Consider the following 22,090-nt stretch of genomic DNA (forward strand, 5'->3'; position numbering starts at 1 on the left):
ACACTTTTTTTTTTTTTTTGTGAGAGGACAAAGTGCTGCTGACGTGACTCACCCTTTCTCCCACGCTGCCCTTCTCCCCCTGAAAAAACACACACACAAACACACACACACACAGGAGAAAAGAACCAGACAGTAGGGATACAGAGAAAATTTAAAAAAAAACACATATATTAGTTGATCCTTGTTTTAAAGGAAAAGTTGGTTTTTTCTGGGATCCCCCTCCCCCCCAATTGTACCTGTCCAATTACCCCACTCTGTTGATCTGGGGAGGGCTGCAGACTACCACATGCCTCCTCCGACACATGTGGAGTTGCCAGCTTCTTCTCTTCACCTGACACTGAGTAGTTTCACCAGGGGGACGTAGCACGTGGGAGGATCACGCTATTCCCCCCCAGTCCCCCCCGAACAGGCGCCCCGACCGACCAGAGGAGGCGCTAGTGCAGCGACCAGGACACATACCCGCATCCAGCTTCCTGCCCGCAGACACGACCAATTGTGTCTGTAGGGACGCCCGACCAAGCCGGAGGCAACACGGGGATTCGAACCGGCGATCCCCGTGTTGGTAGGCAACGGAATGGACCGCTACTCTACCCAGACGCCCTCGGGTAAAGGTTATTTGATTGTAGACTTATCCAAAAGACAGGGATGATGTCCATTTTCTTCTTCTTTACTACTATATGTAGGTATGTGAATACAGCACGTATACAATCACAGATACTGCTCTGGTGATTCCCTGACAGATAGAGAGGACACCTCCCTGCTGCAGTGAGTGAGCATCATGGTGTCTCCAGCTGAGACAGTTGCCAAGGAAACCGACTTAAAGGCAGGATCAGACCAAATGACAGAGAAGGGATGGTAACGTTTGACTTTAGAGGAATGGCTTTAGGCAGCCTCTCTGATTTATCTTAACCAAGTACATTCAGTGCACCCAAGTACTGAGTAACTTAGTTTAACTGAGTACTGAGTAACTTACTTTAACCAAGTACTGAGTAACTTAATTTAACCAAGTACTGAGTAACTTAATTTAACTGAGTACTGAGTAACTTAATTTAACCGAGTATTCTCAGTTGTGTCAGGAAGGGCCTCCTGTGTAAAATCTTTGCCTTTGTGATCTGTAGTGAGAGTAGGGTGCAGGTGGAGGAGAGCCTGGAGAGGTGGAGAGAAGAGGAATGAAAGTCAGTAGGAGCAAGACGAGATACATATGCGTGAATGAGAGGGAGGACAGTGGAATGGTGAGAATGCAAGGAGTAGAGGTGACGAAGGCGTATGAGTTTAAATACTTGGGGTCAACTGTCCAAATTAACAGGGAGTGCAGGAGAGAGGTGAAGAAGAGAGTGCAGGCAGGGTGGAGTGGGTGGAGAAGAGTGTCAGAAGTGATTTGCAACAGCAAGCATTAAAGGGAAGGTTTACAAGATGGTTGTGAGACCAGCTATGTTATATGGTTTGGAGACAGTGGCACTGATGAACAGACAGGAGGTGGAGCTGGAGGTGGCAGAGTTGAAGATGATAAGATTTTCATTGGGAGTGATGAAGAAGGACAGGATTAGGAACAAGTAGATGGAACAAGGAGATGGAAACAGATGATCTGCTGTGGCGCCCCCTCACGGGAACAGCTGAAAATAGTAATTAGTTATATAATAGTAAATATAAATACATATTAAGTAGTTGTAGTAATAGTAGAAGATTCTCAGTTAAAGCTCCAAAACCTAGTTAGACAACGGACTGAAAGAATGTGATTCATGTTTTACTTTTTTTATCACACCGGTCTGGTGAGTGATTCAGTATTTTGCAGACTCTGTCAGATCAGGACTCTGCTTGGACCTTCCAAAGCTGACACAGAAATCAGGTGAGACATATTTCATCTCTCTTTAAAGCTATCGCCTTTCCTGTTTATTACTACTACTTTCCAGCTCCTTCTCCTTTCAGAATCCCAGGCCTAAATTATTAGTACTACCACTACTACTACTACTAATAATAATAATGATAGTAATAATGATAGTAATAACGATAATCATAATAATAATAATCATAATAGCAGCAACAACATCTGCACATAAAACTTTTACTGCCGCAATTAAAAAAAAACAAAAAAAAAAAACAGACATTTTGACCCTTGGCTTGGCATACATGACATAACCTTGGGGAAACTAATGGGGGAACCCTGTCCTGTTCTGTGTTGAAGCACTAATTTTTTTCCAGGTTTTCTCAGTCTGGATGTACAGTATAGGAGGAAGTGAACCTTGATGGAGACCCCTGGTGTTCCTGGTATTCCTGGGCGACCGTCTTGTCCGGGTGCCCCTGGTACTCCTGGTAACCCTTTGGCCCCATCATTAGCTGGCCGACCTGGGGAACCCTTAATACAGAAAAAAAGTGCGCTGTTGGTACTCATTTCACTGTCGTTTTCATACACTTCATATGACTCTGCTCGTCTAGCTTACAGCACCCAGACCCCCTGAGAGGTAGTGGGCTAGTGAATGAGAGGGTATCTGAATGAAAGGGTATCTTGAGAGGCAGTGGGGTAGGGAATGAGAGGGTATCTGAAAGTATGTGTAAGGCCGGAGGTATACTTTTTAACTATGTGTATGAGTGCGCATGTGGCTGCCTTATGCATCCTGCATCAGTTTGGAGTGGTGGTTGCGCACGTCCTCAGAAAATAACGCTACGTGTCCGCAAGATGCAACACGCACAAGAATGATGGGGGCAGTATGGAGTCAGTAGGCATGTCAGCAGCGACAACAATGGCGAAAAGTTTTGAAGACAATAGACTCACAATTACCCACATCTATACGATGTCTTATTGCCGCTGCACAGTGACAAACATGCCTGTGAGAACAGCTGGTGTGAGATCAGTACTATTTAAGAAGCTGATGTGGAAACCTGCAAAAGATAAATGGAAACAAGTGTATTTTTGCATGTTTCTCTCGTGGATCTAAATGGCTCTGAATACTGTAGCAAATTCATAGGGCAGCTGGGAACCACCGCAGCTGGGACGCGAACCCAGGTCTCCCGCACCCCGGGTGACTGCGCTAACCAGTCAACTAAAGGGTCCGACCCATTAGCCAACCAGCTAGTGAGTCTGTTCGTTCATGGTCGCTACACTACCCCCCTCCTTCGGGAAGCACATCCCCGCACTTCAGCATACCAACTCCTTCACGCCTCTGGGCGCACGCGCTTCCAATGGCCTCACGGTCTCACCATCCCACTTCTGACACCAATGTAGCGAATTCAGGGGGCAGCCGGGAACCGCCGCAGCCGGGACGCGAACCCATGTCGCCCTGCGCTAACCAGTCAACTAAAAGGTCTGATCCATTATCCAAGGGCTAGTGAGTCTTAGTCATCCGTGGTGGTTACACTAGCCGCCTCCTTCGGGAAGCGTGCCCCAGCGTTTCAGCATATCCCTCACGCCTCTGGGCGCACGTGCCTCTGATGGCCTCGCAGTCTCACCATCCCACTTCTGACACCAATGTAGCGAATTCAGGGTACAACCGGGAACCGCCGCAGCCGGGAAGCGAACCCAGGTCTCCCGCACCACGGGCGACTGCGCTAACCAGTCAACTAAAAGGTCCAACCTGTTAGCTAACCGGCTAGCGAGTCTACTCATTCATGATCGTTACAATACTATCTCTTTCTCTCTTTTTTTTGGGGGGGGGGGTGTTCTGATTTTTTGTCTGTATTACATTGCACTGAAGAAGATTCATTCCCTGAGAAACTTGTGTTGTGTTTGCAAAATGTATTGTTTGAAAAAATGTTCTCAAAAAAAAGTTAAAAGAAAGACCAAGACCGTTATGTCCGTCCACGGCAAAAAATGTTTTAAGTGTGCAGGGACATGCGGTACCAACAGCGTGTTTTGTGTCTTTATATCCTTAGTTCTCTGGTGTGCCCTCTAGTGGAATCCTCCTGTAACACGCAAGGTACATGGGCAAGTATGTGAACAATTCTGTTCACGATGTAGCTGCTTGTCTACGTGAACGCGTGTTTAAAATCAAGTATATCTGCGGCCGAAGGGTGGATGCCCACTACAACATATAAACCACATTCAGGAGCTGACCAACACAAATTTAGAAAAAAAATTAGGTCTGAGAACGATTTTTTTCCCCCACAGCCTTACCAAGACATATTGATCTTGGTTGTTGGAGGAGTATTTATGTTGTGTCTTAGTCAAAGAGACCTTGAGATGAACCAAAAGCTTGTCTCTTACCGGTATTCCTGGGATCCCTGGTTCTCCTTTCCTCCCTGGAAGACCCCCTCCTGGTACAACTGTGCCTGGCTCGCCCTAAAATAGCAACAAGCCAGGATGAAAAAAAGGACACACACACACACACACACACACACACCAACCAAAAGCATGTCCAATGTCAATACAGATAAACAGAGAAATAACAACCCCACTCACCTTTTCCCCTTTGCTACCCTGTGGCCCTTGTGTGCCCGTAACACCAGGTTCACCCTAGAACAATGGAAAAGCAGTTCTTAACGGACTCATCCAAAAACTGCTGTGCTTCACTATCCAGATATAAACATGTAGATTACATCACACTACTGAAGGTATCTCACCGGGTCTCCTCTGACTCCAGGTAGGCCTGCTGTACCCTGAAAGACACAGAGACAATTTAGAGACTTTTTTACTCAGTGTAAAATAGTCATCTAACTTTCATCTTACAATCTTGGTTGCATTTATACAAGCTACAGTATGTGTATAAATAGTGTGGGTTTGACTCCAAAGCCAGCAGTTGGCCTACTGGCTTTGGTCCTTCTACTCACTGGTACACCACCTGCTCCAGGAGGCCCTGGTCGTCCTGGCAAACCTGAGCTCCCATCCAGACCAGGAAAACCCTGAACAATGAACAGACAGCATATGAAACTACGCTCTAGTCTTTAGATTCCAGTTGCACCGAGTATCATCACGTGAACTGGATCTGAATGTGTTATCTTGATAATGAGCAATCTAACCATGCCCTTTGCATTTATACCTGGTATTTATATATGCAATTTTGTTGCATATGTGTACAATGTGCATAAGTGGAAGAGAAGATGACCAGTTTGTCTACTTTCATTAAGAGTTATAGTATTTGTGTTTGCAACTGCTGTGAAGGCTGTCATGAGTGGTTCATGCCAAAGTCAGGTGAATCTGAGTTTAATGGAAACCTTCAGCCGCTTCTCCAGGGTCGGGTCGCAGTGGCAGCAAGCTAAGTAAAGCACTCCAGACATCCCTCTCCCCACCCAGCAATGCCCTCCAGCTCTTCCTGGGGGATCCCAAGGGGTTCCCAGGCCAGATTGGACATGTAGTCCCTCCAGCGAGTTCTGGGTCGACCCCGGAGTCTCCTCCAGGTTGGACGTGCCCGGAAAACCTCCAAAGGAAGGTGCCCAGGAGGCATCCTAATCAGATGCCCGAACCATCTCAACTGGCTCCTTTTGACGTGAAGGAGCAGCGGCTCTACTCCAAGCTCCCTCCAGATGTCTGAGCTCCTCACCCTATCTCTAAGGCTGAGCCCAGACACCCTACGGGGGAAACTCATTTCAGCCGCTTGTATCCACGATCTCACCCTTTCAGTCACTACCCAAAGCTCATGACCATAGGTGAGGGTTGGAACGAAGATTGACTGGTAAATTGAGAGCTTTACCTTCCGCCTCAGCTCCCTCTTCACCACAATGGTCCAGTACAACATCCACATTACTGCTGATGCTGCACCAATACACCTGTTTATCTCCCGCTCCATCCTACCCTCACTCATGAACAAGACCCCAAGATACTTGAACTCCTTCACTTGAGGCAACAACTCATCCCCAACCTAGAGTGAGCAATCCAACATTTTCCGGTAGAGAACCACGGCCTCAGACTTGGAGGTGCTGACTCTCATCCCAGCCATTTCACAATCAGCTGCAAACCACCCCAGTGCATGTTGGAGGTCGCGTTCTGATGAAGCCAACAAAACCACATCATCTGTGAAGAGAAGAGATGTAATTCTGAGGTTCCCAAAACGGACACACTCCTCACCTTGGCTTTGCCTTGAGATCCTCCATGAATATCATAAACAGAATCGGAGACAAGGGACAACCTTGGCGGAGTCCAACACCCACCAAAAACGTGATTGACTTCATGCCGATAATACGGACACAGCTCTCACTTTGGTTATACAAGGACCAGATATGAATATGTTTTACCACTGGAAATGGGAATGACATCTCTGGCTCACTATGTCTGACGCCTAGCTGAACTTTTTACCTATGCAAACGTGCTATACGGATTGTATTAACACAAAGCAAGGTATGTCTTGCTGAGATCCAGAGCCGGACTACCTGTAGAGGTGGTCTGTCAGATCCGATCACATTCTAATCACAATGCATTATCCATCCATCCATTATCTGAACCGCTTATCCTGCTCTCAGGGTCGCTGAAGCCTATTCCAGCAGTCATTGGGCGGCAGGCGGGGAGACACCCTGGACAGGCCGCCAGGCCATCGTGTTTAGATATTTCTCTCCCTTGGTAATGCATCCAGAAACAGATTGCATGTTAGCACCAGGTGATGGCCTTCACCACAATACACTCACCCTCTCCCCCTTCTCTCCTCGGAGCCCTGTCGAGGGGCCCTCACTGCGGCCTGGTGGGCCCTGGCGACCTTCAGGGCCTCTGGGGCCCTCCCTTCCAGCCAAACCATCGCGACCCTACGACAGACACAGACACACACACACGTTAAACCACATATTGCTACATTACTATAGTACAAACTGAAACCACCGGGTAGATGACTCACAGGCTCTCCCTTGCGTCCATCTACACCGTCTCTACCTCTTTCACCCTGCAGGGCCAAAGACAGATCAGATCAGAACAAACCAACCCCCCTGTAGACATGCCACAACTTCCCATAGATTACCACAAGACAGAAGAAATGCACCAGAGAGACAAAGCGACTTGTACTGTACCTTCTCTCCTTGTTCCCCCTTCTCGCCCTGCGGGAAATGGGAGAGACCACCCAATATTTAGCAAAGAGATGAAGAAAGTGGTGAAAGAAAAGAGGGGAGAAAGTTTCACATTTGTTTGTGTCCGACTGGCTGTCAGATACCAAAGTGCAAGCACAATGATGACTGACGGCTGTGATGTGGATCAACTAACCCGAGGGCACTGCACGCGACACTCTGGCCCTGGAGTTATCTGCAAAAACCAGAACAGAGTCATGAGGCGCTGGTCATTTAGAAAACTGCAGCACTCTTTTTCTGAATGTCCTCTTTTATTTTGCTAATCCCATGACATATCCATTACTGCTAAGTGACTTATGGTGCAATGTATAAGCAAAAGCATCCAAATATTACTCTACTTTGTTGAAAAGCTATTTTTTACAGCCCCGGGTCTTGTTTCCATTATTAGCAGATGCCACTGAGAAAAAAACATGTAATTTCGATTATTAATTCTTCAAACATATTACGATCTCCCTGCACCCGAGCGGAAAATTATGAACAAGTCCTCGGGCAGATTTCCAAAACTGCTTGAGTGCACAGCATTTTCCCATAACTCTTTCACGCCTTAAAAGAACAACTCCTGAACAACTGTTCAATTACAACCGAGACCCTGATAATGTTCTCCGTAGCTTTTTGGATTAAGCGGCCCTCTCCTCTTCACCCACCTCTGGGATCCTGGCGAGGCCACACAGCAGGTCTGCCAGGTCGGCATGCACGGAGGCCAGCTGTGCAGCATCACGGCAATACAGCAGGTTCTGGGTGCTACCATCTGTGACCACCCGGCGCAGCACCTCAGAATCCGCCCGTCCGATACCGACTGCCAATAAAGTCACTCCTGACAGGGCCATGGAAAAAATATATGTTATAAAACTTACTCGTGTACTATACAGAAGTCTACAGTGGAAGCAGATGTGATGACAAACAGTACGTGATGCCCATGTCTGGTGCTGTCACTACATGGCTGAGGCTAATGTGTAGTTGAAAGATGAAGATCTGATTTTTTTTTTTTTTGCAACCAACAAATCCTCCAGAAAGCGGCAAGCGTTGTGGCTTCTTCTGGACATAGTCTTGCATTTTAAAACAAACAAAACATGGTACCAGGAGTGGGGTCTCATGAGTACACGCTGTGGTATGTGAGGTCACACTCCACATTGAGTGAAAGGTAGACCGGCGCGCTGAGGAAGGCAGCTTCAATCTTCTCGTTGGACAGCAGCCGTCCATAAACTCGCCGCACTGCGATGTCTACCGACACCTCATTGGGACCCAGCTTTTGGACGTCGTTATCCCCTGAGGAGCCCTCGCCAAGCAGGGACAGGGAGGACGAAGAGGCTGGGGAGTCTTCCTCCATGGCTGTGGCAGAGCACGCAGCTGTCTCCTTCTCATCCGCATCTTTAGCTTGGAGGGACTTGAGCTCCTCTTTCGTGCGGGGTTCGGACCTTCGGAAACTCTGGACTAGGCCCTCAGCGCAGTGAAGGGCCTGGTCTATGTTTTACCTGCTTGTAAACCTAACCGTTATTCTAAATCATTCACTCCCTCCGCAATTCCACTACTGAATTCTCTGTAGTTTTTTTTCTTTTTATCTTATCATTTTATTGTGTCTACCAAGTTGATCTAGCCTATCAATATTATATTATAATTTATTTAAAGATCTTATAGATTTTACTCCAACATTTAGCTGCCTGGAGTAGGGTTATGTTATCTGGGTTTCCTGTTTTGTTTTGAAGGCTCGCCGGTCTGGCCATTTCTGCTCCTGCTTTGTTCACCTGTTCCCCATTCCGACTGGCCTGCCATTTCTTGTTTTTCTTTTTTAATTGGATTTTACCCCGTTTATTCCTCCACAATTGTACCCGTCCAATTACCCCACTCTCCCGAGCCGTGCTGGTCGCTGCTCCACCCCCCTCTGCCGATCCGTGAGGGCTGCAGACTACCACATGCCTCCTCCCATACATGGGAAATCGCCAGCTACTTCTTTTCACCTGACAGTGAGGAGTTTCACCAGGGGGACGCAGCACGTGGGAAGATCACGCTATTCCCCCCCGTTCCCCCTCCCCCCTTGAACAAGCGCCCCGACCGACTGAAGGAGGCGCTAGTGCAGCGACCAGGACACATACCCACACCTGGCTTCCCCCGCAGACATGGCCAATTGTGTCTGTAGAGACACCTGACCAAGCCAGAGGCAACACGGGGATTCGACCTGCCGATCCCCATGTTGGTAGGCAACAGACTAGACCCCTACACCACCTGGATGCGCCACCATTTCTGTTCCTGCTCCTGCTTTGCTCACCACCTGTTCCCGATTCCCTGATTGGCTCCCCAGCAGTTATATCCCCTGGGCTGCCCTGTCTCTTCGTCGGGTTGTTATAGTATTCACCTGGTGCTCAATGTCTTGTCCTCGATCCTTCCTTGATGTTCGTACCTTGCCTGTTATTTTGGACTTTTGACCATTAAATCGCTGCTCTATCCTAGCCTCTCTCTGCTGTCTGCGTTTGGGCCCTCAGTTCCTGCTCCCAGCGTGACAATACTTGAGAAAATAACAGTGAATGATTTTGTGATTGACAAGTTACATGAAACTATGTAGTGACCCAAACCCACCTGTTAAGCTTAAGTGGCAGGAAGTTAAACCTCAATTATTTGCAACCCTTACTGCAGCGATAATGGGTAATGTGCCATGGAGGGCCATAGTACATGTATGTACTTTTCTCTCCAACACCACACCAGGTGATTTCACAAAATAGTCCTCTCCTGTGTGGCTGAAGGTGCATTAACCAGTGAGATCACCTAGTGTAGTGTTGGGTTGGAATGAAAACCTACATACAGATATGGCCCGCTTCGTGGCACATGATAGAGTACCACTGCCTTACTGGATCCAAGTTTTTTTTTTTCCAAAAGTAGGATGATGTGCCTATTGAATGGTCAGCTTGAGCACACCTGAAGCTCTGATGTTACTGGCTGGGCCAGTAATGTTGTCAGAAGACTTGCTGTCAGCGATGATGACCACAGCACCCGGCACCCTGGGTCTCCGTCCAGCCGAGGTAGCGAGGAGGTACTGTCTGGTGAACGTCAGTGCCTGGCCTGAAGAGGGAGGCAGAGAGCTTCAGAACTACAGTCGGAAACAAAAGAGATGGATCCTCTTGTCTTCAAGTGGCAGATGTTTTCAGATCAACACCCTGGGATGTTATAACATTTATCTATTAAGAGTCACGTTAAAAATAAGGTTAGGATCAGGGTTAAGGTTTGTGTTGTGCCCAAGGTCAGAATATCAAATGTTGATCTGAGAACATCTCACTTGCAGAAATCAGGACATGCGAGTTGCATATCCCATTTAAGTAGACTGCCCACTATGACCAGTGCTGATGTTGTAGCTTTCTTGTCCTGCCTTTTTAAGCTCCATCCATCCATCCATCCAGTCATTATCCGAACCACTTATCCTGCTCTCAGGGTCGCGGGGATGTTGGAGCCTATCCCAGCAGTCATTGGGCAGCAGGTGGGGAGACACTCTGGACAGGCCGCCAGGCCAACCCAGGCCCCCCCCAACCCACCCACACACACACACACACTCTCACACCTAGGGACAATTTAGTACGGCCCATTCACCTGACATACATGTCTTTGGACTGTGGGAGGAAACCGGAGCACCCGGAGGAACCCACACAGACACGGGGAGAACATGCAAACCCCACACAGAGGACGACCCGGGATGACCCCAAAGGTTGGACTACCTTGAGGCTCGAACCCAAGACCTTCCTGCTGTGAGGCAACCACGCTAACCACTGCACCACCGTGCCAACAAAATAATTTGAATCATTATTTCAAAATAATTTCAATCATTTATATTTGAATTTGAATTGCTCAGCGTGACAATACATATATCTTTATTGTCCTCTGTCACTCAAGCTGTTGATACATTACCTTTAAAACCCATTGGTAAGATATGTCAGTGACATCACCATTATTGTGTAATATGATTCAATGAAATTCAAAATAGCTGATAAGTGAACGTAGTAACATGACTGGCTATGGTCAGAACTTGTTTTCCCTCTCTTTCTACCTACAGACTCAGTCGAGCCCTCACCTATGTTATTGCCCGGGTTGTCATCGAAGGGAGTTGACTGGATCTCTTGGAGTAGTGTCGCAGAATTGCTATGTCGATTTAGCAGGAACCAAACTTTGGGTCTGGAGCTATAAACTACAACTCCCACCTGAGGGGGACAGGAGATACAGCAGTGGTTACCATGACAAGTCTAGCTAGTCCATACAATAAAACCCACAGACAAAGAGGCACCATGCTACAGGACACTCTGAACAAGATCTGTCTGATTCTGCCCTCCGTGTCTCATGACTCATCTTCCACTTTTTTTCTTTTTCTTTTTTTTGGGAGGGGGGGTTCCCCCCCCTTTTCCTCCACAATTGTATCCAGCCATTTACCCCACTCTTCCGAGCTGTCTCGGTCACTGCTCCACCCCATCTGCCAATCCGGGGAGGGCTGCAGACTACCACATGCCTCCTCCCATACATGTGGAGTCGCCAGCTACTTCTTTTCACCTGACAGTGAGGAGTCTCACTAGGGGGACGTAGCGCGTGGGAAGATCACACTATTCCCCCCCGTTCCCCCTCCCCCCTTGAACAAGCGCCCCGACTGACTGGAGGAGGCGCTAGTGCAGCGACCACGACATATACCCACACCTGGCTTCCCCCGCAGACATGGCCAATTGTGTCTGTAGAGACACCCGACCAAGCCAGAGGCAACACGGGGATTCGACCTGCCGATCCCCATGTTGGTAGGCAACAGACTAGACCGTTACGCCCCCATCTTCCACTTATTTACCTGTGAGTCACGGGGTCCAACAGTAGTTAGCGACCCGGCTGCACTGGTTAGGAGGGCGCGCACAGGTTCGGCCAGGCTCGTCCGGTCCAGAGAGGCCGGGACAAGAAACACCACGTCCAGGCGACTGCCCACACACACTGCAGAGAGAGGGAGGGAGGAGTTTGTGAGGTGTGAGTATAGAGAGGATCTTTCTGGGGAACAGAGGGTAAGGTGGATGAGTGGATGTTGGGTGTTGGGTGTTGGGTGTCATTACCGGTGCGCTCTTCCACGGCGGTCTCCACTCCCAGCCCACTGTCGAAGGTGGGCTGCAGGTTGAAACGATAGCGGAGGCCCAGACGCAACCCCGTCACCCGGTAGGAGCTGGACGAGGGGGGAAGTGTGATAGACTGGCCTCGGCCAGTGTCTGGAACAATATAAATAGCTCAGTCAACAAAGCAGTCAGATTTTGAATATTGCATTTGAATGGCAATATGAGCTCTGGTGATGAATGGATCCGCTAATAAAGGTACATACTGACTGGCCCTAAAGTGCACTATATTTAAAAAATGGTGGAAATGAATGAGAAGCAGTCAATAAATACATTACAGCACAAACTGTTTTTCTCAAGTTTAATGGACCGCTTTTCAGTAGTAATTGTATATTTTTTTGGGATTTCCCCCCATTTTCTCCCCAACTGTACTTGGCCAATTACCCCACTCTTCTGAGCCGTCCCAATCACTGCTTCACCCCATCTGCCGATCCGGGGAGGGCTGCAGACTACCGCATACCTCCTCCAATACATGTAGAGTCACCAGCCACTTCTTTTCACCTGACAGTGAGGAGTTTCACCAGAGGGACGTAGCACGTGGGAGGATCACGCTATTCCCCCCAGTTCCCCCTCCCCCCCGAACAGGCGCTTTGAGTGCAGCGATCAGGACACATACCCACATCCGGCTTCCCACCCACAGACACGGCCAGTTGTGTCTGTAGGGATGCCCGACCAAGCCGGAGGTAACACAGGGATTCAAACCAGTGATCCCCATGTTGGTAGGCAATGGAATAGACCGCCATGCCACCCGGATGCCCCTTCAGTATTAATTGTGATTAGTGTAAGGTGAATTTGTGGCTGAGGCTGAACAGGTCTGGGGGAAGCATCCTGACTGCACTTGCCCTGCCGACCCTACATAACGTTCAGTGATGGGGCACAGATACTGTTGAGGGCAAGATGAGGCTGTTGTGTCGAAAGACGTTCCTCACCTCTCTCTTCTCCCCAGCGTAGTATATATCCGGTGGCACCGGACAGTGGAGCCCAGCCCAGCAGCACAGAATTCTGGGTAATCTCCGCTACTCGCAGTCTGGTGCCAGGCTTTGAGGGAGTAGGGGGGTAGACCCCGGCTGTGTAAACAATACAAAAAGCATCAGAAAACTTGTACAGATGCGTGCAAACACACAAACTGTGCATGGGTTGACAGCTGTTTCTGCACGTCATTAATTAGCCACACCAGACAGGCGCCTGAAAGCGGGAGAAAGTACTCACGTGTGGTGACTCTGACAGACACGGGAGCCCCCTCTCTGTTCTGCACTAAAGCCATCACCTGGACCTCGTACTGAGCGCCGGGGTCCAACTGGTCTAAATCCACTGCCGTCACATCTCCCCCCACCACCTGACTCCTCTCCTCGCCTCCTATAGGAGCATACATGCATTACACCCCACGTTATAATGCTGTCAGTTATCATATTTTCTACCGGGTTCAAACTTTGACACGGCATGCATAAGACATTAAAACTGTATATGGATGGTTTTATGTCACAATGAAGGAACATCTAGAGACAAAAGTTTAAAAAGGATAAAATCTATAACCAGACAGTGCTGTAACAAATCAATAAGACACAACAAAGGACTTCAATGCAAAACAGGAAAAGGCAATTACAACCCAAAGTTATTTTTATTAAATCCATCACCCTCTGCAAGATTCCTACCATCTGTCCGCTTCCAAATCACACGATAGGCCGTTGCTCCCTGCACCCCGACCCAGGTCACCCTCACCACCTCCCCCCGAGACTCCTGGACTTGCAGGGATGTCACTGTTCCAACCACCAACTGGTCAGACTCTGCAGAGAGAAAAAACAACAGCTCACTCCACGTGATCTAAGCAGCATATTCACAAGCAAAAAACATCACTCTTCCAGTCTAAACTGTTTTACTGCACATGGCGGCGTTCCACCCAGAACTCCCCCAAATACTTGTTCCTCTCAGAACTCCCCCAAATACTTGCTGCTCATACCCCAAGCTCACAAACAGAGAATATAACCGCATGCTAGTCACGGTCCGTCTCGTGTAAGAGAATTCACACACAGCCTCGTGTAGTGTAGTGACATGTCGCAGGAGCGGTCGTCGTCTGACACAGTGGGCATGACATGACAGATGACACGCCACCCCTGACACCCGGGGCCACGCAGGTTTGAAAGAGGTAAAACAAGCCTTTCACTCCAAACATGGAGCAACAAGCGTTACATATGGAATGAGCTTGATCAAGAACAGATCAGTGCGTCACAGCATTTCCCCCCTTTTTTTTCTCGGTGTGTTAGAACAGAGAACTGCAACAGCACCTTGCCCCCCCCCCCACCCATCCATCCCAAATTCTCAAGGAAAACGGAAGAAAGAAGAAAATATAATGCACATAGAGAACTGAATAAGTAAATAACACACATACACACACAGAGTTGATAAAATGGAATAAAATAAAATAGGGAGGTCAGTGCAATAAACAGGATGCTCGGGATGCTCAAACCAAGGAATAGATTCATGGAGAGGGAAGATAATTTACATATGAGATAACAGGCTGCCATCTTCTGTAGAGCTTAGCAGCTGAGCCTCTTAAGGAATACTTTAACAGGAGAAATGACATTAAATCCTTTAACCAGGAGGTCGTGGAAGGTGGAGTTAACCAGGAGGTAGTGGAAGGTGGAGTTAACCAGGAGGTTGTGGAAGGTGGATTTAACCAGGAGGTTGTGGAAGGTGGATTTAACCAGGAGGTAGTGGAAGGTGGAGTTAACCCAGGAGGTAGTGGAAGGTGGATTTAACTGGGAGATAGTGGAAGGTGGATTTAACCTGGAGGTAGTGGAAGGTGGAGTTAACCAGGAGGTAGTGGGAGGTGGATTTAACCGGGAGGTAGTGGAAGGTGGATTTGGGCTTTTCCACTGTAACAGAATGCGTCTATGGGCAATGAGTGAGGCAGAGGCAACAAGATCAGAATTTTAGAATTTTTCTTGGTATGACTTGATCCTGGTCATCCAAAGGAATTGAATCAAGTGCAACTGGACTTGGTATATATCCGTGAAGACGTTTCGCCTCTCATCCAAGAGGCTTCATCAGTTCGTGCCTTTCTGACTAGACCAAGCTAGTCTGACTGGCTGGTGATGAAACTCAGACATTTATCCTCTTTGGAGTCGTTATCAGAGGTATTGATATGCGTGGCTCTTATGTGTTCCGATGTTTAGCCACGCCCGTCGTTATCAGAGCTATTGATTTGCATGGCTCTTTGTGATCCGATGTTAAGCAGCGACGGTCGTTGGGGGTGTTAGTTTCGACTTCGTTAGTGCTCCATTCAGTGGAGCACCATGGAGGCCTTGGAAACTGTGAGGCAACGTTTGCTACGGGACGACACCCTCCACGATAGGACCAACATCAGCCCAGACCAGATTTGCCAACTACTGGACCTTTGCCTGAACACTACATATTTCCAATTTAGGGGCCAGTTTTACAGACAGAAACACGGCTGTGCAATTGGCTCACCAGTATCGCCCATTGTGGCCAACTTATATATGGAAGAGGTAGAACACAGGGCCCTGAAGTCCTTGAGAGGAACACCTCCGAGCCACTGGTTCAGATACGTGGACGACACATGGGTCAAAATCCAAACACAAGAGGTGCAAGCGTTTACCAAACACATCAACTCAGTGGACAAGAACATTAAGTTCACAAGGGAAGACGTAAAGAACAACAGTTTGCCCTTCTTGGACTGTGACGTCCACATTGGGGAAGACAGGAGCCTCCACATTGAGGTTTACAGGAAACCTACACACACAGACCAATATCTACTTTTCAACTCACACCACCCTCTGGAACACAAACTGAGCGTCATCAGAACTCTGCAACACAGAGCTGACAATGTGCCCAGCAGCACTCAGGCCCAACGAGAAGAACACAAACACCTGAGGGGAGCTTTAAAAACCTGCGGCTACCCCAGTTGGACCTTTGTGAAAACTGCAACATGTTCCAAAAAGACCAACCGGGTGAGCGATGAGGAGAAAAGGAACAGAAGGAAAAACATAGGCATCCCGTATGTTTCTGGGGTCTCTGAGAAACTCAGGAGAATTTTTAACAAACACCGCATCCCGGTACATTTCAAACCCAGCAACACACTCCGACAAAGATTGGTTCATCCCAAAGACCGTGTACCACACACCCGGAAAAGCAATCTGGTGTATGCTGTACAATGCAATGAGGATTGCACTGACCTATACATAGGAGAAACCAAACAACCACTACACAAACGGATGGCCCAACACAGAAGGCCAAACTCCTCAGGACAAGACTCAGCAGTTTATCTACACCTAAAGAAGACACATTCCTTCGAGGACAGCAACGTACACATTTTGGACAGGGAAGATAGATGTTTTGAAAGAGGGGTGAAGGAAGCCATCTATGCGAAACTGGAAAAACCATCCCTCAACAGAGGAGGAGGTCTGCGACACCACCTATCTCCCACTTACAATGCCGTCCTTTCATCTCTACCCAGGAGACTCAAGAAGCCTAGCCTCCAAGAACAACAGTCGCTCACTAACGGCTCCAACGACTCATGACCACTGAATGGAGCACTAACGAAGTTGAAACTAACACCCCCAAAGACCGTCGCTGCTTAACATCGGATCACAAAGAGCCATGCACATCAATAGCTCTGATAACGACGGACGTGGCTAAACATCGGAACACAAAAAAGCCACGCATATCAATACCTCTGATAACGACTCCAAAGAGGATAAATTTCTGAGTCTCATCACCAGCCAGTCAGACTAGCTTGGTCTAGTCAGAAAGGCACGAACTGATGAAACCTCTTGGATGAGAGGCGAAACGTCTTCACGGATATACACCATGTCCAGCTGCACTCGATTCAATTCCTTTGGATAACCATGACCTGGATGAATGAGAACATTCACAGACTTGATCCTGGTCTTGACCTTGACCTGACCAGGGTCCCCCCCCCTTTTCTCCCCAATTGTATTTGGCCCATTACCCCACTCTTACGAGCCATCCCTGTCGCTGTTCCACCCCCTCTGCCGACACGGGGAGGGCTGCAGACTACCACATGCCTCCTCCAATACATGTGGAGTCGCCAGCCGCTTCTTTTCACCTGACAGTGAGGAGTTTCACCAGGAGGATGCAGCACACGGGAGGATCACGCTACTACCCCCAGTCTCCCCTTCCCCCTGAACAGGCACCCCGACTGAACAGAGGAGGCGATAATGCAGCGACCAGGACACATACCCACATCCGGCTTCCCACCAGCAGACACGGCCAGTTGTGTCTGTAGGGATGCCCGACCAAGCCAGAGGTAACAAGGGGATTCGAACTGGCGGTCCCCATGTTGGTAGGCAATGGAATAGACCACTATGCTACCTGGATGCCCCTACCTGACCAGAGTCTTTTAATGCAGTTCAATCAGTTGACATATATCCAAGGGTCTCTAAGTTTCCAGTCTGGTGTGACAGGTAAAGAGGCATTCTTGCACAAGAACAGTTAAAAAACAGTGAAATGCTTCCAAACGTGTGAGCGTGGCACCTGTCTTGATTTTCAGGGTGGCAGGACTTCCCTCCCGAGAGCCACTCAGCGATGACACTGACACCCTGTAAGCCGAATCTGCCTGCAGACCATCAATGATGTAGGAGGTAATGTTGGCAGGCACATTCCTGGAGGCCTCCACCCCTTCACAAAGACAAAACAGTAACAAGAACAGTAAAGCTTGCACATTCACACCTAACGCTAATACTTTTAAACTGCTAGTGAGCCAAATTTCAATCACTTTTATAGATAGATTAGAAATAGAATAGAATACGCTTCACTTGTACATACATATAATGAAATGTGTTCTCTGCATCATCCTACTGTATAGAAGCAGTGAGCAGCTGCTGCACCTGGGGACCAACTCCAGTTCTTCTTTCCATTGCCTTGCTCAGGGGCACAGGCAGCAGTATTAACCCTAACATGCATGTCTTTTTGATGGTGGGAGGAAACCCACACAGACATGGGGAGAACATGCAAACTCCACGCAGAAAGGACCTGGGACGGCCTGGGGTTCGAACCCAAGACCTTCTTGCTGTGAGGCAGCAGTGCTAACCACCATGATACCCAAATATATCTTTTTTGTAGTTTTGTTACCTTGTCACCCTGGCAGGTCAATTTTAGTTCGGTTTCCAGGGTTTTACCATATGTTGTCCTCATCCTCACGTCTGTGTGCGTGTAGCTTTAAGGTATGTCGAACAGCGTTCAGCCTCATTTACATCAATTGCTGAATATCTACCGGGATCATGAGCAGCTCCTGTCAGAAGAAGGAAACTATACCTTCTCCAAGCCAAACGTTAATGCGTTTTACTTGTCAGCCTAGCACTAACAATTTTTCTTAGCCGATATTTTTACAAAAAAATCAAATTACAGTATCCTCTCAGTCAGAACATGTAGACTTGTTAGACCAGCCATGCATCTATGATCAGGACTCAGGAACATTTATTTGTCATTTCATTTCATGCACCTGCACACATGAAATGAAGCGAAATATAATTTCTCCCATCCCACAGCAGTGCAACACAAAGACAAAAAACACATATCCAAGCTACAAGAACACATATATCCAAAAACAACAAAAAAAAAACCCCTACAAAAACACATATACTATATGCAACATATCCAAATAAGAAAAATTCATTGTCCAAGAGAGTGAACGCCATGATGACTGTGGGAACTGCTGGTCTGCATGCAGTTAGCATGCAGTTAGCTTTGCCTGCTCCACTTCTGTATCCTGTCAGACGACTCTCGGTGTTTCCTCTGTCTGGCCCACCAGACACAGCAGACAAGGCTCCCTCAGCCGATCGAACGGCAGCTCTACCAGCCAGACACCTTCGACACATCTCCCTGCGCTCCACACGACGACACTAAAACATAGTCAAGGCTAGGCGAGGCCGCCGCCAGACTGCCCTCGGTGTTATCAGAACTGCCGGTCTGCATGGGCTTAGCAATTAGCTTAGCCTGCCCCGCTTCCACATCCTGTCAGACCGCCCTCAGCGTTTCCTCTTCGGGCACAGCTCCAGGCAGGGCCATGGTCCCTGGGCCCACAGGACGCAGCAGACCAAGCTCTCCCAACCAATCCAGCGCCAGCTCTCCCAGCCATCAAACGAAGACACAAACTTAGATGCAGACGTGGACAAAGACACTGCATGGACGGTACTGGGTGAGGCCGCCGCAAACGTAAGTTCGAGCCACCATCTTCCCACACAGGTACTGGGTGAGGCCGCTGCAAACATGAATTCACTCCGCCAAAATGAAGTTGGAAGGTTTATTTCCCTTCTTTTGAGAGGAGCTACTAATGATGCCATTACACATCCAGCTATTGAGCTAAACTAGGCTGAGTTCACTGTTCAACATGCCTTCAACCTATACAGACTTAAAAGGTATCCACAAGTTTGCTTAACTCTGCGTAAGTAGGACACGCCCTAAAAACCCAGGATAACAAACTATCCCTTCAAGTTAACTGGAACTCTCCGCTGGAACATGGTAATGATGAACTAGTAAAATACTAATCTATGCGTACCGTCATCACGACGCCAAGTAACCCTGTATCCTGTTGCCCGTGCGGTGGATGACCATGAGATCCGTATCCTCTGAGATGTGATATCAACGACGCGAAGGCCAAGGATAGATGTTGAGTGAGGATTAGTCCTGGCAGAGATCGTGACTACCTCCCCAAAACGTCGATCCACCTCAGCTGCAACGCCAATCATCAGGGCCTCGTCTGGCTGCAGAGCCTCGATGGTGAAGGTCGAGGCTGAAGGCTCCAGACGGCGGGACTGCTCTGCTCCTATTACAGCAGACAAGGGTTTTAAAAAAATATGTGCTAAAATAAAATACCGTTTTATAGAATACTATTTTGATTGGTGATCATCCTTAGGCAAACAACAACCAATATAATCAGTATTTTCAGGAAAACAGCAATTTATGTATATTTCCATTGAAATATATGATTTTCTATAACTTACAATAGCTTGAAACTGCTAACTTTGACGTGTATTATGAATTTGTGAAAGGAAGATTGAAGTCAGCCTTAAAAAGGATGGATAAGATCTATTCAGAAAATAAAAAGATGGGTGAAGTATATTTTGGTGTTTTCATCCTCAACTACACCACTAATTTTAGACAGTAAAAACAACGGCTTCCGTGCATAACTGTAGTCCTATATCATATCGAGTTACAGCCCCAATTATGAGGATGAGGGTACTCATCCTCATAATTGGGGCTGTAACTCGATATGTGCAACTTGAAACGTTTCACCCGTTTGCTGGTAGGTGCAAGTGAAGGTTGGTCGACAATTCTGTGCATGTCGATAACATTTATCCATGGTAAATCTTGCACGCATCGCGAAAAATATGCCATCGTCAATAGCACATGCCAACAAACAGGAAACTGGTGTGACCGCTGCGGCAGAAACCAGAAATCAGTGGACTACAGTTATGCACAGAGCCCATTGCATACTTAAAGCAGATTCAAAAGCTGCTACCACAGTGCATCATCAGGACTACAAACCAAGGCTCTGAGACAAAGTAGTATATAACATAAAATAGCAGCTAGTTTGGACAGATATAGTGTCTAAGTAAACATCCCAAAATCTTACACACTAACCACAGTATCAATAACACTTACCGCTGCCTTGCCTCCATGTAACTTGGTATGCTGTTGCCCCGGCAACGCCGGTCCAGGCTATCCGAATCCTCTTGGTATTGACATTCGTCACTCTGAGGTTAGTTACTCTTCTGCTTTGCTCTGAAATAAGGGTCATAAGGCACTTTTTGTCAGAAAACCCAGTATGTGACACTTTTTTTTAAAATTTATTTCTAGTTTTTCCCCTTATCCCACCCGATTAACCCAATGGCATATGGCTGGAACTTTTGTCGAATAACTCCCCTGGCTCACGTTTCCACAGGAAGGAGATAGGCGTAACACCAGCTTCCTTCAAACTTGTGTCGGCTGCTCTTGCTATTTTACACACTGAAGCCTCACATGGATTGCATCACCTTCAGGCCGCGAAGGAGGCGTAGGGAGAATGCTTTCAGTTGCTTGGCTGCAGGCGCCCGGGTCGGCCAGAGGGGTCGCTGGAGAACGACAAGTCCCCGAACACTACACCGATCTACACCCACTATCCCTCGGGTAAGGGTGGCCTAATGAATGCCTTACCCCGTGGACGCTCTGGCTGTGACCGGTTACAGCGAGTCTGGGATACGAACCTTCCAGCCACATGACGAGCGGGTCGCAAGAACGGCGGTTTATTCCACTCAGCCACCAGAGCAGCCTCCAGTATGTGACATTTTATCTAAAGCAGCCTTGTTGACCCTCTCACACAAAATCAGGGCCGTCTAGATGAAACACAAAAAATGATGTTGTCTTTCACACTCCAGAAGGCGCATAACATCATTTCATTTCATTTCATCTCATCTAATCTCATCTCATCATCAGCCGCTTCTCCGGGGTCAGGGCTTCAAGGAAGTTCTGGCAAACCATCCGACGACTCAGGAAGGGGAAGCAGGGCCTGACTCAGGCTGTGTTCAGCCTGGGAGGGGAACTGCTGACCTGGACTGGGGATGTTGTCGGGCGGTGGAAAGAACACTTTGAGGAGCTCCTGAACCTGGCTAACATGTCCTCAGTGGAGGAGGTAGAGCCCATAACGTTACTTGGTGGCCATATAGTGGCCATTTGAAGACTCCAAATGGCCACTTCAGAGATCCATGTGTGCGTAGCCATAGTAAAAACAGTGTAAAATGCTAATTTAGGTACTATGTAATCAAATTTGAATACACAACTGGTGAAATTAGAGCAATAGTCCCACTGGGTCATAGTCCCAAGAGACAAAGCCAAAGAGAATTATTTACACTCAGATAATTATTTCTGCTTTTAGACGAAGATGAAATTCAATTTACTCTGGGGTTTCTTTAAGCTGCAGTGGATCCAGGTCAGTAATGATACAGTAATACTCGGTAACAATACAGTAATACTCAGTAATAATACTA

The 22,090-nt window shown here is 47.9% G+C and overlaps 1 protein-coding gene across 1 annotated transcript in view; it reads right to left on the reverse strand.

Moving 5' to 3' along the window:
• Nucleotides 1-22,090, reverse strand: part of col7a1 (collagen, type VII, alpha 1) — a 107,782-nt gene that overhangs the window by 66,151 nt on the left and 19,541 nt on the right. The window contains exons 16-36 of the mRNA XM_056300476.1: nt 20,730-20,849; nt 19,624-19,890; nt 17,601-17,744; nt 13,739-13,870; nt 13,296-13,442; nt 13,016-13,153; nt 12,033-12,182; nt 11,780-11,916; nt 11,027-11,153; nt 9,883-10,026; nt 7,620-7,789; nt 7,112-7,150; nt 6,922-6,948; nt 6,753-6,797; nt 6,550-6,663; nt 4,762-4,833; nt 4,555-4,590; nt 4,394-4,447; nt 4,199-4,273; nt 2,240-2,353; nt 53-79 (exon numbers count right to left, since the gene is read on the reverse strand). Coding sequence (XP_056156451.1) covers nt 53-79; nt 2,240-2,353; nt 4,199-4,273; nt 4,394-4,447; nt 4,555-4,590; nt 4,762-4,833; nt 6,550-6,663; nt 6,753-6,797; nt 6,922-6,948; nt 7,112-7,150; nt 7,620-7,789; nt 9,883-10,026; nt 11,027-11,153; nt 11,780-11,916; nt 12,033-12,182; nt 13,016-13,153; nt 13,296-13,442; nt 13,739-13,870; nt 17,601-17,744; nt 19,624-19,890; nt 20,730-20,849 — 2,279 coding nt within the window. The remainder of the gene's footprint in view (nt 1-52; nt 80-2,239; nt 2,354-4,198; nt 4,274-4,393; nt 4,448-4,554; nt 4,591-4,761; nt 4,834-6,549; nt 6,664-6,752; nt 6,798-6,921; nt 6,949-7,111; nt 7,151-7,619; nt 7,790-9,882; nt 10,027-11,026; nt 11,154-11,779; nt 11,917-12,032; nt 12,183-13,015; nt 13,154-13,295; nt 13,443-13,738; nt 13,871-17,600; nt 17,745-19,623; nt 19,891-20,729; nt 20,850-22,090) is intronic.

This window comes from Lampris incognitus, chromosome 2, assembly GCF_029633865.1.
Source record: "Lampris incognitus isolate fLamInc1 chromosome 2, fLamInc1.hap2, whole genome shotgun sequence".
Classification (NCBI taxonomy): domain Eukaryota; kingdom Metazoa; phylum Chordata; class Actinopteri; order Lampriformes; family Lampridae; genus Lampris; species Lampris incognitus.